Genomic DNA, 15,302 nt, shown 5'->3' with positions numbered 1-15,302 from the left:
ATGAATCACAGACCTGTACCCCTGAAACAAATAATACATTATATGTTAATTGAAAGAAAGAAAGAAAGAAAGAAAGAAAATAAATAAAATGCATTTAAAAAAATAAAACATGTTTAGAAGGTAAGGGATTATGTTCTAGACATAGGAATGCAGTAGCTCATCTGTCTCCTTTACCCTCATCCTCCTCTTGTTAGAGCTGGGTATCCCCACCTGTACGGCTTCCCTCACTGCCCTTTTAAGACCATTGAAGAAGACAGATTCTTGTGATTTTCCATCTATAGGGTAAAAATGCCTCTTGAAATGTGTTTATGATCTATTAAGACAACCAAAATGGGCTGTAGTGAGACTACTCTTCTAAAAAAAGAGCTGCTGGTGTTTAGACTTTGGGACATAGTCTCTAATGCACTGCTTTATGCAGATGGGTCTATAAATATTAGTAATGATCAAAGACTGAGTCCAGGGTCCAAAATCAGTGTTCCAGTGAGAGTTACTGACAAAATGTTCAACACCCCAGTATTTCTTTAGCCCTGATCTTGATGTTGTTATATGAGGCAATTTCTTTTGTTCTTAATCAAAATTTTTAACTACACAAATAATAAATGGATACTTTCTTGTGGAAAAAAATGTTAAAATATTCCTTAAACCACCACACTACCACTCACTTCCACCCTAATCTGGTGCTCCTTCTTGGTAGATTTTTGTAAAGTGAAACCTTTCAGACCTTTGCTACATATTAACATGCATGCAGAAAAATAACTGGCAGATTCATTTTGAAAGGTAAATTAACATGTCTCTCATTAGGATGTAAGTGACTTACTTTTTACTCAAGTTTGCCCAGGTAGAGGCTTTCTCAGTTTAAAACTGATAGTATGCCTTTAAGTTACGTAAAAAACGTTAAAGGTTGGTTTAATTTTGCAAAATGGAATTCTGTACAACTCTTCCAGTATTCTAATGAGGCTGAGTCTTCTGTGGCAAGCAGAAGTGAGTAGCAGAGAGCTGTTACTTTGAGATGATCCTCTGGGAGCTCCTCCAGGAAAACAACAGTGACATAATGCTATTTTGTCATTTCACTTGGCTTTTTCTCTTTTTTATTAAATCAGATTTGGTTTTTGAAATTAAGGATTAAGTCTTTGTTTTTTCTTTGCATTTATTGTGTGTTTTAGGTGATAGGGGAAGTAATAGAAGGTGAAATCTTTGGAAGATTTAGCTGAGTGATTTTTATTACAAGAAAGCCTGTTGCAAAATCTTTCATATGCACAAAGCGAAAGAAGGAAAAGATTTTCCATTCTTTGAAGGAACATTTCTTCTAACATGGAGCCACTTTGATTTATTATGTTTAAACTGTATTGATGAATGATAGTTTTAATGACAAAGCGAATTTTGTGTTTTGAAGTATATTGATACTTTTTTGTAATGTGTGAAAAATGTTCCCTAGATGTTAGGTTGTTGGACTAGAGAAACCTGGGAAAAAAGGGCCAGAAGATGACTGTAAAAGTCAAGAGGGGTGGTTTTCAAAATAAAGTCACTTGCACAAGAGTAAGAACCCAAACCTGCTATCCTTCTGCCTCTCACTTTGTGACATGTTTTATCACCAATCTCTAAACCAGGGTTGCCCAACTTTTGTGAATAGACTTGCAAGTTTTTCGTTTTATCTTTCATACATTCAAATCAGAATGGCATAGTGCTGCTCCTAAAACAGTAAAAAGACTCCTTCTTTTCCAAAATTAACGTACGTTGTTAATTTGAGGATTTTTTCCTTTCCTTCCTGCCAAACGTCTCTCCCATGCCTCGGGAGTTGAATACACTGGAGAAATTACACTCTATCCCCCAAGGGAGAATTAAACTTTTAAACGTGAGTTCTCGAGAGAGTTGGTCACATCTATCAGGCAGGTCTGTGTGAAGTGGCCAGTCAAGGGTGATAAATGGGTAGTCAGCTGTGCACAGCCTGCCCCGTGGGCCCAGGGTTGCCATGGAAGCGCCCAATGGCATCCAGCGATCCTGCATGACTAACCTAGATTAGCAGCAGGGCCTGTGGGCTCCAGCCTGGAAGAAGGTGCTCCCAGCCAGATGATGGCCTAGGTTGCATGCTGCCCCACGGCTCACGCTCACCGTGGGCCTTCCTGTTACTGTCTTTTCCTCCTTCCACGTACGTTCCTCTCCTTTTTGAATGCAAGGGAAGGTGACAAAGAGGATCGCTCTCATTAATCCATACAGAGCTGTGATTTCTTCATTTTATCACAGTGTTTTACCACACCCACCCATAACCCCAAGGAGGAGCATTTGAAAAGTCAGAGTCAATGTGCCCTGACAGGCCCCAGCATGGGCTTGACTAAATGACTGCATTCAGGGGCTCAATGGGCAGCTTCGAATTCCTCAGGAGTTTCACCACCTCTCCGAAAGCAAGAGCATCCTTGCGTGTTTTAGACTCGCCAGCTTCGCTCGGGCGCCTGTGTGGATTAGAAGGGCGGAATTCCGTCTGTGGCACAGTCCCCCTTCGCAATGCCTTGTGCACTTGTGTTCTGCAGGGCACACCAGGCTCTGGAAACTGAAGCCTGGGGTTTCCCTTTTGGTCTTTCATGTTCGCTTAAAAAAAAAAGTGGAGGGAGGTGGTTTGTTGCACTTTGCAGAGATCTTTTTGAAGCATCAGCACTGCATCTCTGCAGATGGTGGACAGTAGTATATGACCCCAAAGCAACAATGTGGCGACTGACAGTATTTCCCTCTTTTATTTAGGCAGACCAGTGGTGGAACTCCTGGCCATCTGCTGGGTGGTCAGACTCTGCATCCTCTCCCCCCCCCCCCCCCCCCCCGGGGCCTTGTTTGTGAATGCCACCCTCAGTTGCTTCAGATCATCCTGTGACTTGGTGGTCTTTTTCTCCCCAGGTGGGGCTCCTGGGCTGACCAGACAACTGGCATCGAGGCCCAAGGAACATGGCTTAGGTCAGTGGCCAGAAGTTACTGGGAGGGGAGCCCAATATCGGGCATGGAATGGCAGCTTTGGTGCAAGTTTATTGACAGCCTGTCCTTGAAAGAAATTAATGTGAAGAGCCCCTTAACATGTTGGAGGTGACTTGTGAATCCAGAGGTTATTATGGGCCAGGGACCTCAAATCTGTAAGTTAAAAAGGGGCTCAAAAAAAAAAAAGGCTCTAAAATAAGAATTTTAGTGCAGCTTTTATAACTGGAGGAGTAACTTTGTGCTGCCGGCCATCCCTTTCTCCAAGGGCTCTCTGTCAGGTCCGTAGGCAAAGACAGACCCATGTGAATACATTTAACCAAACACATTTTGTGGCTCTGAAATTGCTCAGCTGGCAGGGGTGGAAACCTCCCTTATCGATGTGTACCTCTTTGAGAACAAGGAATTATGAGTGATTGTGAGTGAGCACACGTACAGCATGCCTTCTTTGTTGTTGCCCTATTTAACACAGCCTTGCTGTGCAGAACTTGCTAGCAGAACTGTGATTAAGGGTACATGCTTTTTGCCAAGCAGACCTGCATTCAAATTTTAAGGTCTATCATTTAACACCAAGTTAATCTCCGAGCTTTACCTTTTTTTTTTTTTCCCACCTAGAAAATGGGGTTCATAATCTCCCTCTCACAGAGTTGTTGTGAAAATTAAATAGGACACTGGTGTGATGTGCCTAAATCCGTGCTGACCAAATAACAGACATTAAGTGGTGGCAGTCCTTGGCAACCTGCTGTTGCTGTCATCATTGCTCCTGTTTTTGGTAAGCTTTATTAAAGTGATCCATAGAGCCCAAGAAGAGTGTGCTCTCTTGTACTCCTCAGAACCACCTAGAAACTTGTTACACATGCAGATCTCAGGCCCCGCATCAGATCTACTGACTCAGAAACTCGGTGGCGGGGGGGAGGAGTCTCTGCGCTCCGCGTTCTAACAGGTCCTCCAGGTGATTCTAGTGCTAACTGGAGCTTCCCTGGTGGTCTAGTGGTTAGGATTCGGCGCTCTCTAGTGCTAACTGGTTCAGGAACCTCTCATCTAATACAAAACGCCCTGGAGAGCAGGGAAGGAGCACTTGTTGCTCACTCTGTTCTGTGTGGAACAATGAGAAAGTCTGACTGTGAAAGGCTGACGTTGGGATGAGGTTATCCTGAGAGGGAGAATGTTTTTCTCCACACCAGAGGAAAAATGCCACCTTTAATTAAATGAAGTGATAGCCAACTTGTAATTATTCAATGGTAATTAACAGTCTGTGAATCATGTAGGACGTGTACTGCTACCTAAAATCCCCTCATTTAAAATTTTTCCGTCTACCCGTTCTTTGCTTGCACCTTGAATTAAAAATGATGTGTAAGACTGAACAGTGATTTACTTACTCATGCTACTAATTGTGTTGATATTTTTAAAATGTATGTTTCCCCCGATGTCAAAATGGAAACAAGAAAAAGAAAATATTTGTGAAAAAATTTGCCTACGAACCTTAACAAACTATTCTTTAAATCATTGCAAACTTAGAGGAAGTAAAAACCAAATAAACCAGAAAGCTCCCCAGTATGACTGGTAAAACCTGGTCAGTGGCAAGGAGAAGGTAGACAATCCAGAAGAATGAGGGCTCATAGCCTATCCTGTGCAGTCCTGGGAATTATGGACTGGTCACTTCCTGTCTCTTCTGCCTTCCCCTGCCCTGCGCAGGAGCCTTGGGGAGTGAGACCCAAGGGACAGTGTGGGGGGAGAGTGAGTTTCTCTCACTAGGTCCAAACCTCCTAAAACTCATCCTACCAGAGCCACTCGTGAGGTCTTTCCTCATCTCACAATTTTGGGGTTTCTCAGTTGAAGGGTAGTGGTTAATTAAAAAAAACCCCACACATTCAAAGCTTGTTTCAAAATTGGTATAGTATTACATATGTCTGCCAATAAAATGTTGGTGTGCGTTTTAACTTTTTTTAAACTAATGAAGTAAAACCTTTAATTAAGCAGAGTCCTTAATTTAATAGGATTTCTTCCCTGTGGGAGGTACCTTGATTTTTGAATCACATAGCAATAAGCCAGTGTTAGGAATGTTGTACAATTGGGTTCTTATTATTTCCATAGCAATTTTTATTATTTGAGAACTAAAACCTAGAAGTGTGTGGTAAAACTTACCGAACTGATACTGAGATAAGACTCTGCTGATCAATTTAGAAATACTTCAGTACTTTTAAGCCAGGGTAGCTTTTCTTAAAGGTATGTGTGGAGTTGATAGGAAAATTACGTGAGGACCCCAAGCAGCCCGATGATGGTTGAGCTGCTACTTGTTCACACCCTCACTTTTCAATCTGGAACTGAGAATTTTGCCATTTGGGGTTACCTTTTTGGGGACAAAGGTAGCAATTCGGAAGTGGGCAGGGACTCTCGCATTGTAACCAGAATCAGAAAGGGAGAGAACAGTGAAGCAGATGCACTTGGGAAGCTGTTGCTCCTCCTGTGTGTACCCCGTGTGGGGTCCCTGTACCACGTAGCTTTGGAAAAGGGAAGCTTGGCTATTCAGGTTGCTCACAGGACAGTAGCGTGCCCCACCCCCTCTGCAAACAAAGTGGCTGTAAAAGAAGTTTGAAGGGAAAAAGTTACTTCCTGATCAAACCTCTTTTTGGCTCCCATGGAGCTAATGTTACGTGATTTTTTTTTTTTTTTTTTTAGAGCCAGTGGGGAATTACCAAAATTATAAAATAACTGAAAGGAATTCCTGAGTGGTCAAGTCCACTGTGCTTCTTTCAACCAGAAATAAATCTAACTGTCCAAAACTTGTGAGATTCCGACTGTGTTAAAGAAGACTCCGTAGACAGTTTTCGGTTTAGTTTTTTTTTCCTCAACTTCTTTCAGTATGTTGACTAACAAAAATTGTTCACTCTGTAGTTCTCTTATAAAGTAGGCCATCGAGATATCCATCGTTTAGGGAAAGTTTTTGTTCCGGTGGACTAAGCAGGGAATTCTTTTCCACATCCAGGTGAATTTAGCCAGGTAGCTTAAGGCTATGGAAATAGCAGAAAACCACTTTTTAGATGGCTATTTTTTAAAATTGTTTTTGCATATGTCTTCCAGAGTTAATTTTTTTTAATTACAAGTAAGTTTTTAAAAATATACTGTAAGCATAGTGGCTGTTTTTTAATTTAAAAAAATATTTAATGACTGGTTTTTATGCAAAGTACCATGCGTTAGCATCAGGAGAGAGATAAATGAGAGGTTCTACTTTGATGGAGTTCACATCCTAGGGGAAAGGGGAGGAGGAGAGAGAAGCAATCAGTATGTTCTCTCAGCACAGGCTGGGTGGATTTGAGGAAGCCTTTAGAGTGATTGGAACTACTCGAGATTTGCTGGTAGCTGAAAATTGGGGCTGAGGGTGTGAGGTTGAGAGAGAAGCGGAGGAAATTTGTGTGATTAGAATGAAAGCATCAAAGTCCAGGGTACCAGTGAGGAGCAGGGAATAGTCTGGTATCCCTGGAATATAGAGATGGTTTGCAGGAGAATCCTATTTCATGCGTAAGCTGGTCCTGGAAGAATTGGTTATCATTCAGCGTTCTGGGGTGGGGATTAGAATGTAAAAGTTTGGGGAATGGATATGACCGACAGGTAGAATGCAGGGCTGCAGGGAAACAGTGGGGTAATATCTAGAGTAGATCTGTACCAGATTCTTGGGGGGATTTTAATGCCCAAGCAAGGATTTAGAGTTTATTCTGCAGCAGCAAAGAGCCATCAAATGCCTCTTATTTTAAAATGTGGATAGTGGCATGAGAACCACAGCTTTATAGATTGGATTTCTTTCCATGAGAAGGCTAGTTTAGAGGGACAAGATGTTGGGGAGGCAAGGAGACCAGTAAGTAGGCTCTTGTCAGAGGAAATAAGAGAAGTCATGAGAGCAGAGAGGCCAGGAAAAAGGGGTGTCTGAGATCAGGGCTAGAGTTTCTAAAGGTACATATGGTCTTGGCAAGACAATTTAATGTTTTCCTACTTATTTATTCACATAATATTGGGGGGGGGGAAATAGCTACTTAGTAGCTACCCTAGAAGCAAATGTATGAGGGCAAAAGTCAGTTTATAGTTCTTACCTTCATTATTCTTATATATCACATGTGGGGGTCAGGAGGGTGTGGCCTGTGTTGCCCACCTGAGGCAGGCCCACTTTTGGTTTACATGCTAGCTAAAACTGCTCTCTTGTTGGTTTCCTTCTCTGCCATTTGTTTGTCAGTGAAGGCATTTTCAACCCCTTTTGGTGCCAGGGCTTGATGATTTAGGATGTATTTTTATGTGGTTTAAGTAGGGCAATCAGATTATCAGACTTCTTGGTAGGTAAAGTTGACATCTAAAATTGGATTTTCCCATCCATGACATTTGAAATGAGAAATAAAAATTATCTTTTCGGGTTTAACATGCCAAGACACTCCCAGTAGAATAAGCTGAGAATAAAGTAAATGCTGTTTTGGGTGCTTGGTAATCTTTTAATTATGAAATAAACCTTTTGATTTTAATCTTCCAAAATGTATAATACTGATCCAGGAAAACAGCCTTTTTAAAGTTCACATCCTGCTGACTCCTTCAGATGAAAAGCTCCTACCTCTACCCCATATTTTGCAAGCTGGAAGCAAAAATATCATTAATCTTGTCTCTGTTCCACGACTGCCTATAAAAGACTGTTCAGTTTGGAGTCAGTCCTGAGCCATGAAGGCGGTACTCCAGAGTGAATGCTTAGGTTTCTGGAGCCAGGACCCAAGGCCCGGAGGGTCACAGCCTTAATCCAGGAGTGGGTTGAGGGATTTAGGCCTTCTTTAAAACCTCTCCCTTGTCATCACTTCTTGTTGACCTCTTCTGGCCTCCCTCACACATGTACATATGCATAGCAAAACTTGGACACTGATACATTTTTATTATTTTTGTTCTTTTGTGGCATCTGAAACAGCTTGTACAATGAAGACAGAAACCTGCTTCGAATTAGAGAGAAGGAAAGACGCAACCAGGAAGCTCACCAAGACAAAGAGGCATTTTCTGAAAAGATCCCCCTTTTTGGAGAGCCCTACAAGGTATTTATTTATTGGATACTAGAAAGCCTGGTTTATCACCGTATTTAACTCTGTGATGAAAGTGAGTTTGAACAAGGGCCACACATGTGAAAATAAGACAACTTATCTTAGATTGTCTTTGAAAATAAACTATGAAAATTCTCTGAACCTTGTTATTCAAATTGCCAAAGTTTGTGGTCTTTTGTAATGTTAATTTCCTGTCTTTAGTAATATTTGTCCAGGACAGGCTTCTCAACAGGGAAATTGAGTTGAAACTGCATGTTCAATGTTATGTTACACATTAAATTGAAGTGTTTTTTCCCCCTTTAAATGGCACTATGTAACATCATTTATTAAATGATGATTTTCCTTAGACTTTTTTTCGCAGTATCTAACTCTGCTATCTTTTTCCAGACAGAAAAAGGTGATGAGCTATCCAGTCGAATACAGAACATGTTGGGAAACTATGAAGAAGTGAAGGAGTTCCTTAGTAGCAAGTCCCACCCTCATCACTTGGATGCTTCTGAAAATAGGTTGGGAAGGCCAAGATATCCTTTATTTCCTGAGAAGGGGAGCAGCATTCCATCCCACTCCTTCCACACTAGTGCCCACCACCAGCCTGTTAACACTCCTGCCTCTGGACCACTTCCTGTTGGTAACATTAGCCACAATCCAAAGATGGCACAGCCAAGAATGGAACCAATGTCAAATCCTCGTGTCAAAAGCTATGGGCCACCAGACAGCCAGCACCCGACCCAAGATCGCCTCGGTCAGGAGGGGTGCAGCTCCAGTCATCACAGAAAGGGTGACCGCAGGGCTGATGGAGACCGCTGTGCTTTGGTGACAGACTCCGCTCCAGAGAGGGAGCTCTCTCCCTTACTCTCCTTGCCTTCCCCAGTGCCCCCCCTGTCACCTGTACGTTCCAACCAGCAGACTCTTCCCAGGACACAAGGAAGCAGCAAGGTTCACAACAGTAACAGTAACAATAAAGGCTATTGCCTAGCCACATCTCCCAAAGACCTCGTGGTAAAGGTCCACGATAAAGAGACTCCTCAAGACAATTTAGTGGCAGTTGCCAGCCTTGGGGTGGCCCCTCCCCAGCCACCTTCTCAGACTTTTCCCCCACCTTCCCTCCCCTCAAAAACTGTTGCAATGCAGCAGAAGCCCACAGCTTATGTCCGGCCCATGGATGGTCAAGATCAGGCTCCTAGTGAGTCTCCTGAACTGAAGCCCCTGCCGGAAGACTACCGGCAACAGACCTTTGAAAAAACAGATTTAAAAGTGCCTGCCAAAGCCAAGCTCACCAAGCTGAAGATGCCGTCTCAGTCAGCTGAGGTGAGTGGAATTTCGTATCTGGGGCAATTCCAGTGTGAAGGAAAATTCGAGATGGAAGTTTCTGGAGAACTGGGGATCTGGGTATCAATGGCTTTTGGGTTGTGAGATTCCTTTTTGGCTTTAGGATCTTGTTGCCCCACAGAGAACTCAGGTCTGAGAGGAATTACTGATGACAGATATTGAAATGTGATTTTCAGGAAGGTTTTTTTTTTTTTTCCAGTTTTTACTGAGCCATAATTTATATGCTGTAAAATACAGAGGTCATGAGTACACAGTTTGCTGTGTTTTGAAAAATGTATACACCTGTATAACGCACAACCCAGTTACGGTATTTATCATGAGAAAGTTTCAGGACGGTTTTGAGCTGTCATTGTTTTTTGTTTTTGTTTTTGTTTTTACTTGTTTGAGGGAACACTGACTTTAACATTGTAGAGCAAAAAGGGAGAGGGGTAATACTTCCTCAGCCCCAGTTAGTTTTTCTGAGATCCAAACCATAAAAAAGTAAAATTAAGAGGTTAAAATGTTGAAGGCAAAGTATTTCTAAAGATTTGTTTCCTGTAAATTACAAGAAAGTATGAAACTAAAGTTCTGTTCTAATATATTTTTGTTTACCACCTAAGAAAGAAGACTGGGGGTGTCAGTGACATCCCATTTGAGAGTGAGTCACAAATACTGTACAGAATGTTATTCAGCAATGGCTTTTTCAAGTAACCAAAATACTTTATCTTTTTAAACAAACAAACAAAAATTCCTTTTTCTGCCCCTTTGGTAAATGGCAGCATTGTGTTTGAATGAAGAGAATCAGAGGACACATCTTATCACTGAAATTCTAAATTAATAAGTTACCCCAAAATTCAGATTAGTGGAAATGTTTGAAGTGAATTTGTCTGAAAACTTACCTGTTAAGGTAATGTCCTTGGTTTAGTCACATCTATTGTATAAACCATCTAATTTGCATATCCATTGCTCAAAGGCTTCTGTGTGTACCCAGATAGCAGTCTTAGGTGGTGCTAGAAGGTAAAATTCCTTAAGGCTTAAAAACAAAACCCAAACAGACTCTAGGATGATTAGCTGGAAAGATAACCCTTACCTTGAAGGAGGAAAATCTGTTCCTCTGGGGTGTCAGCTTTTGGTTTAGAAGAGGTTATAGCTCTGTCCACAGTCAGCTGTTGAGCTAGAGTGAGTTTGGTTGTCTTCAGAATGGGACTTGTGTGGAGGCTGAGGAAAAATGGGAAAGGGGGAGGACAGCAAGTGGTAGAAGTGACCAAGATGGCAGGACTCTACCTTTAACCTCTTAAGTCATGAAGATTCACCATAATGAGATATTTACCAAACATTTTGTGCTGTGCTGGAAGGAGGGGTAGGCAGCAAATTAGGGCAGAGTGGAATGAAGGGAGATTTCCCCCTCATAATGGCCAGTCAGCCTGCCTTATAATTCGTACAGTGAGGAACTTAGTGGGATTTTCTTTGCTTTGTTTATCAAATAAGGTGTGTTCTGTTTTCCCAGGTTAAAAAAAAGCAGATAAGGGGGGAATTTAAACCTATTTTCCTAAAAAAGAAAAACAAAAAAACCCCAAGCAACTAAAAATTGCTTTAAAACAAATTTAAGACAAATCAGCAAACATCTGCATTGTTTACCAAATGCTCAACCATATGCTTAAGTGCGGGGTGGGATGCCAAGCAAGTACTGGTCCCTGCCACAGGCGAGGCGACAGTCTGGTGTGTAGATCAGCCTCCACACAGGAAACAATTAGAGAACAATGGAGTCCAGAGTCTCCTACTACTTGGTGCTTAGAGAAAGTTTCAAATGGCAGTCTTAAAGCTGGGAACCTAGTTACTATGTTCAACCAATTGGATTTCCAGTAGACCTTCCAGGGGAGAGAGAGTCCTGGTTAACTTTTTGCTTCCTTGGTGAAGAAGAGTTAAGCCAAGTTGAGATTTCTCTAAGGCCTCAAAGCTCCTCATATTTAATATGTATTTCAAACTTAGGACCATGCCAGATGGCCCTTGAATATTTTCTGAGTGGATATTTGAAACGAGCAAAATCCTCCATGGGTTTGGTGATTGGAGAATGGGGCTTTCCTGGCGCAGGGTCACCTGCCGTCTCCAGCAGTTTGAGTAGATGTAAACTTTTTGTCTTTGGCCCGTGTTTGCCGTGAGCGTTCATTTTAATCTGCTGGCTCTGTCTAGTTTCTGTTGGGGCTTCTCATGGTAGTGGCAGCTGGGGCTCCCAACTGCCGTGGAGCCCCGGGCAGATGCAGGGTGCCGCAAGACCAGCGTGAAGGGGGAGTTCAGAGCTAAGATCTTGGCGTGCAGGGGCAATAAATCTGGGAAGCAGTGTTATTAAGATCTCAAATTTTAATATTCTGATGAATCAAAGGAAAGCATAGAGATGGGGGTCAGAAGAAGCAGGGAATTCACCCCAGAGCAGGTAAACTCTGGATATAGAACCAGAACATGAGCAATACCTTGGGCTGTTTGTGACGTTGGGGCAGAAAGATAGAGGATGGGGATAGAGGAAGTTGGCTGTTGGTAGACCTGACAGAAGGGGCGTGGGGGTGGCTAAGTGGTTTTCCTTTATTTGCTTAATTTGTCCTAAGTCAAGTCAGAGGAGGTTCTCTTTCCTGGCTTTCCGAGTGTGAGGGTTTTGCGGTTTGTTTCTTCGCCGCCACCCCCTTCCCCATGGCTTCCACGAAACAGTATTTTAAAAAATGAACCAAACTGGGAAAATCATCTTGTCCGCCTGGCTCTCCTTCATTCTCAAGCCACATCCATGTGAATTCCTTACACCACACTGTCCTTTCATTTCGTGGAGACAAACGTGGTTTGTATATTTTAGTTGGTTCTCCTAAAAAAATGATACTCTTTTCTGGAATAAGTCATTCTCACAGTTAAAACGTAGTCTTTCCTAGAATCCTACAGGGAGAAAAAAAATGATCAAAAGGTCAGTATTCTGACCACATAGAGGCCTGGCTCACAAAAATCTGCACTTGGCTTTTCTGTGGGTGTGTCAGTTTTAGTTTTGTGTCACCTGGAAGGTGCGTAGCAGCTTGAAATGACCCATCTGAGGGGTACGACCAGGACTCGGTGATCTTATGTGGATACCTTCCAGCTGTAGAGTTGCCATGTCAGATGGACCTGCCCAAGTGGAAGGTTGAGATTCCTCTCTATCCTTTTTTTTTTTTTAAAGATTTTACTTGAGACAGCACAAGCAACAGTGGGGGAGGGGCAGAGGGATAGGGCGAAGCAGGCTCCCCACTGAGCAGGGAGCCTGAAGCTGGGCTCCATCCCAGGACCCTGAGATCATGACCTGAGCCAAAGGCAGATGTTTGACTGACTGAGCCACCCAGGTGCCCCTCTTTTCTTCCTTTCTTTTCTTTCTCCTCTTTTTTCCTTTCTGTGTTTTCTTTCTTCCTTTCAGTAGCCTCCATGCCCAGCGTGGAGCCCAACACAGGGCTTGAACTCATGACCCGGAGATTAAGACCTGAGCTGAGATCAAGAGTCAGATGCTCGACCAACTGAGCCACCCAGTTGTCCCTATCCCTCTTTTCTGCCTGAAGATATCAAATGAAAGTGGGAGAAAAACTGTGGCATCTCTGTGTTGTGTTCCTGAGCACGAACCCCAGGATGGGGAGTGGGGGGATTAGATACAGGATATATGAAATAGATGTTTTATTGATACAGAGAAATGGAATAAGCCGAGATGGGCATTTTAAATTGTATACTGGATTTAGAATATTAGACTTTTAAAGCTAAACGTACAGCCCTTTCATTTTGCAACTAAGGCCTTGGAGGAGGCAGTCACATACTTTTGCTGAAATTTAGAGTTAGTAGCAGGGCCAGAGCTCAGACTCTCCATTCTATTATGATCTTTCTACTTCTGCTTGTTAAGTACAAATGGAGACGGCTGGAAGATCTGGAGCAGGGCAGTGATGTAGCTTTCTTTTTTGAAAAAAATCATTCTGGCTTCTAGGTGGAAATGGCTTGAGGGGCAAGGGTGGAAGCAGGGAGACCAGGTAGGGGTTGAGAAATGAGGATGGCTTGAAGTAAGGTAATAGGAGTGGATGTGGTGCAGACGGGGCCAATTCCAGATGTGTTTGACGGGGAACTGGTGGGGCTTTGGTTGGCTGGAGATGGGAGTGTGCCTGAGGTGAGGGAGAGTGAGGCATCAAGGGTTGTTTTACTTCACAGGTCTCAGATGCTGGGATGATAACTGCTGCTGAGGGGGACTTGACCTGGGTGGACAAGTTTGGAGGGAAAACCAGGAGCTCTGAGTAAATCAGATAATAAGTTTGAGATGCCGTTATTTGTCCAGGTAGATGCGACAAGTTGGCAGTCGTAGGTAGTAGACCAGCTCAGAGAAAGTGTTAAGACTGGAAATGATAAGTTTGGGCTATGTTTGCATATAGAAGTATTTAAAGCTTTGGGACTAGACTGCCCGAAAAGTCCCTGAATCAAGCCCTTCCTGGCTCAGCTTAACCTTGGCAAGGGGCAGCTGGTGGGAAGAAATGAGGATGGGCTGGATCTTCAGAAACAGAAACTGAAGACCATCCTGGGAACTTGAGAATCTGCTTATAAAGTAGTAGAAATGATAGGTTTCTGTTTTTTCACTTAGTTTGAAGTGTACATGTAAATGGTACAGTTATCTTAATTTATTCAAATAACTCACTGGCATCTAGCAGAATTTACTGTAAATTTAAATTTGCTGTTGCTTGTGTCCTTATGTGGTCCCAAGCCATACCCTCCCGATGAATCTGATCTTGAGTCCTGATGGTCTCTGATTTCCCTGTGGCCTCTTATGGCATCAGTGAGGAATGACTTCTATTACCAAATGCTTCCACCTAATTTCCAAAACCCGAGTGTCCCCTGCAGCTGTGAGTTCATTGTTGGACTACCTTGACTCATGGCAATTCTTAAACAGTACCCTCTATTTTCAATAAACTGCCAGTCTAACAGTGTGAATTAATCCACAGTGGAAAATTTGTAATAGTGATTCACTTTGCATTCATATGTGCAAATAGTCTTTCCTACTTCCATCTTTAGTCCTCTTACTATCTTAAACCTTGAAAAGAGCAACTTACCTATTACGAAATGATCTAGGGCAGTTCCCTTTAGGTGTGTTGGTGGTATGTCGCCTGCTGATGCTCAGTAGAGTTAAGAAGCTTACTCTCTCCTGTAAACACCATCAATTCTGCACCTTCTACCTAAATTATCTAGAGCACCTACTATGTGCCAAGCCTCGTGCTGGGGATGGAGTTACAACGGTGGGCAAAACAGATGGTTCTGAGCCTCTTGGGCCTTGACTATCTAGTTAGGAACTGACATCATGCAGATGACCACTCTGATCAAATTGTAAGAACTTTGGCAAGCACTGTAAAGAATCTACAAACTGTTGGGGCACCTGGGTGGCCCAGTCGTTAAGCGTCTGCCTTCGACTCAGGTCATGATCCCGGGGTCCTGGGATCGAGCCCCGCATCGGGCTCCCTGCTTGGCAGAGAGCCTGCTTCTCCTTCTCCCACTCCCCCTGCTTGTGTTCCCTCTCTCACTGTCTCTCTCTGTCAAATAAATCTTAAAAAAAGAAAAAGAAAAAAAATCTACAGACTGTTATAAGAGGGATAAAGGGGGCCTGTGGCTTGGAATCAGGGGCTCAGGGAAGAAGTCAAGTAAGACCTGAATAGCAAGTAAAAGTGACAGAAGTGAGGGGTTGTCTTAGTCTGTTTGGGCTGCTGTGAACAAAATACCACAGACTGGGTGGCTTATAAACGACAGAAAGTTATTGCCCACAGTTCTGAAGGCTGGAAGCCCAAGATCAAAGCACTAGTCGTGATCACATTCACAAGAGGGACCTTCTTCCTAGTTCCTAGTTGGTGTTTTCTCACTTGATCCTCACTTGGTGAAAGGGGCAGGGATTTCTCTGGAACTTCTTTGATAAGGCACTAATCCCATTGGGGAGGGCTCTGCCCAAAGGCCCCACCTCTT

General features: G+C 42.9%; 1 protein-coding gene across 4 annotated transcripts in view; it reads left to right on the top strand.

The window, feature by feature from the left end:
* Positions 1 to 15,302, top strand: part of AFF1 (AF4/FMR2 family member 1) — a 203,408-nt gene that overhangs the window by 102,619 nt on the left and 85,487 nt on the right. For all 4 annotated transcript variants that reach the window (XM_035004569.1, XM_035004567.1, XM_035004571.1 and 1 more), the window contains 2 exons: positions 7,889 to 8,009; positions 8,403 to 9,323. In XM_035004569.1, the coding sequence (XP_034860460.1) occupies positions 7,889 to 8,009; positions 8,403 to 9,323 (1,042 nt within the window). The remainder of the gene's footprint in view (positions 1 to 7,888; positions 8,010 to 8,402; positions 9,324 to 15,302) is intronic.

This window comes from Mirounga leonina, unplaced genomic scaffold (assembly GCF_011800145.1).
Source record: "Mirounga leonina isolate KUSES-001 unplaced genomic scaffold, KU_Mleo_1.0 Mir_129, whole genome shotgun sequence".
Taxonomy (NCBI): domain Eukaryota; kingdom Metazoa; phylum Chordata; class Mammalia; order Carnivora; family Phocidae; genus Mirounga; species Mirounga leonina.
This window is presented reverse-complemented; position numbering and strand designations above follow the sequence as displayed.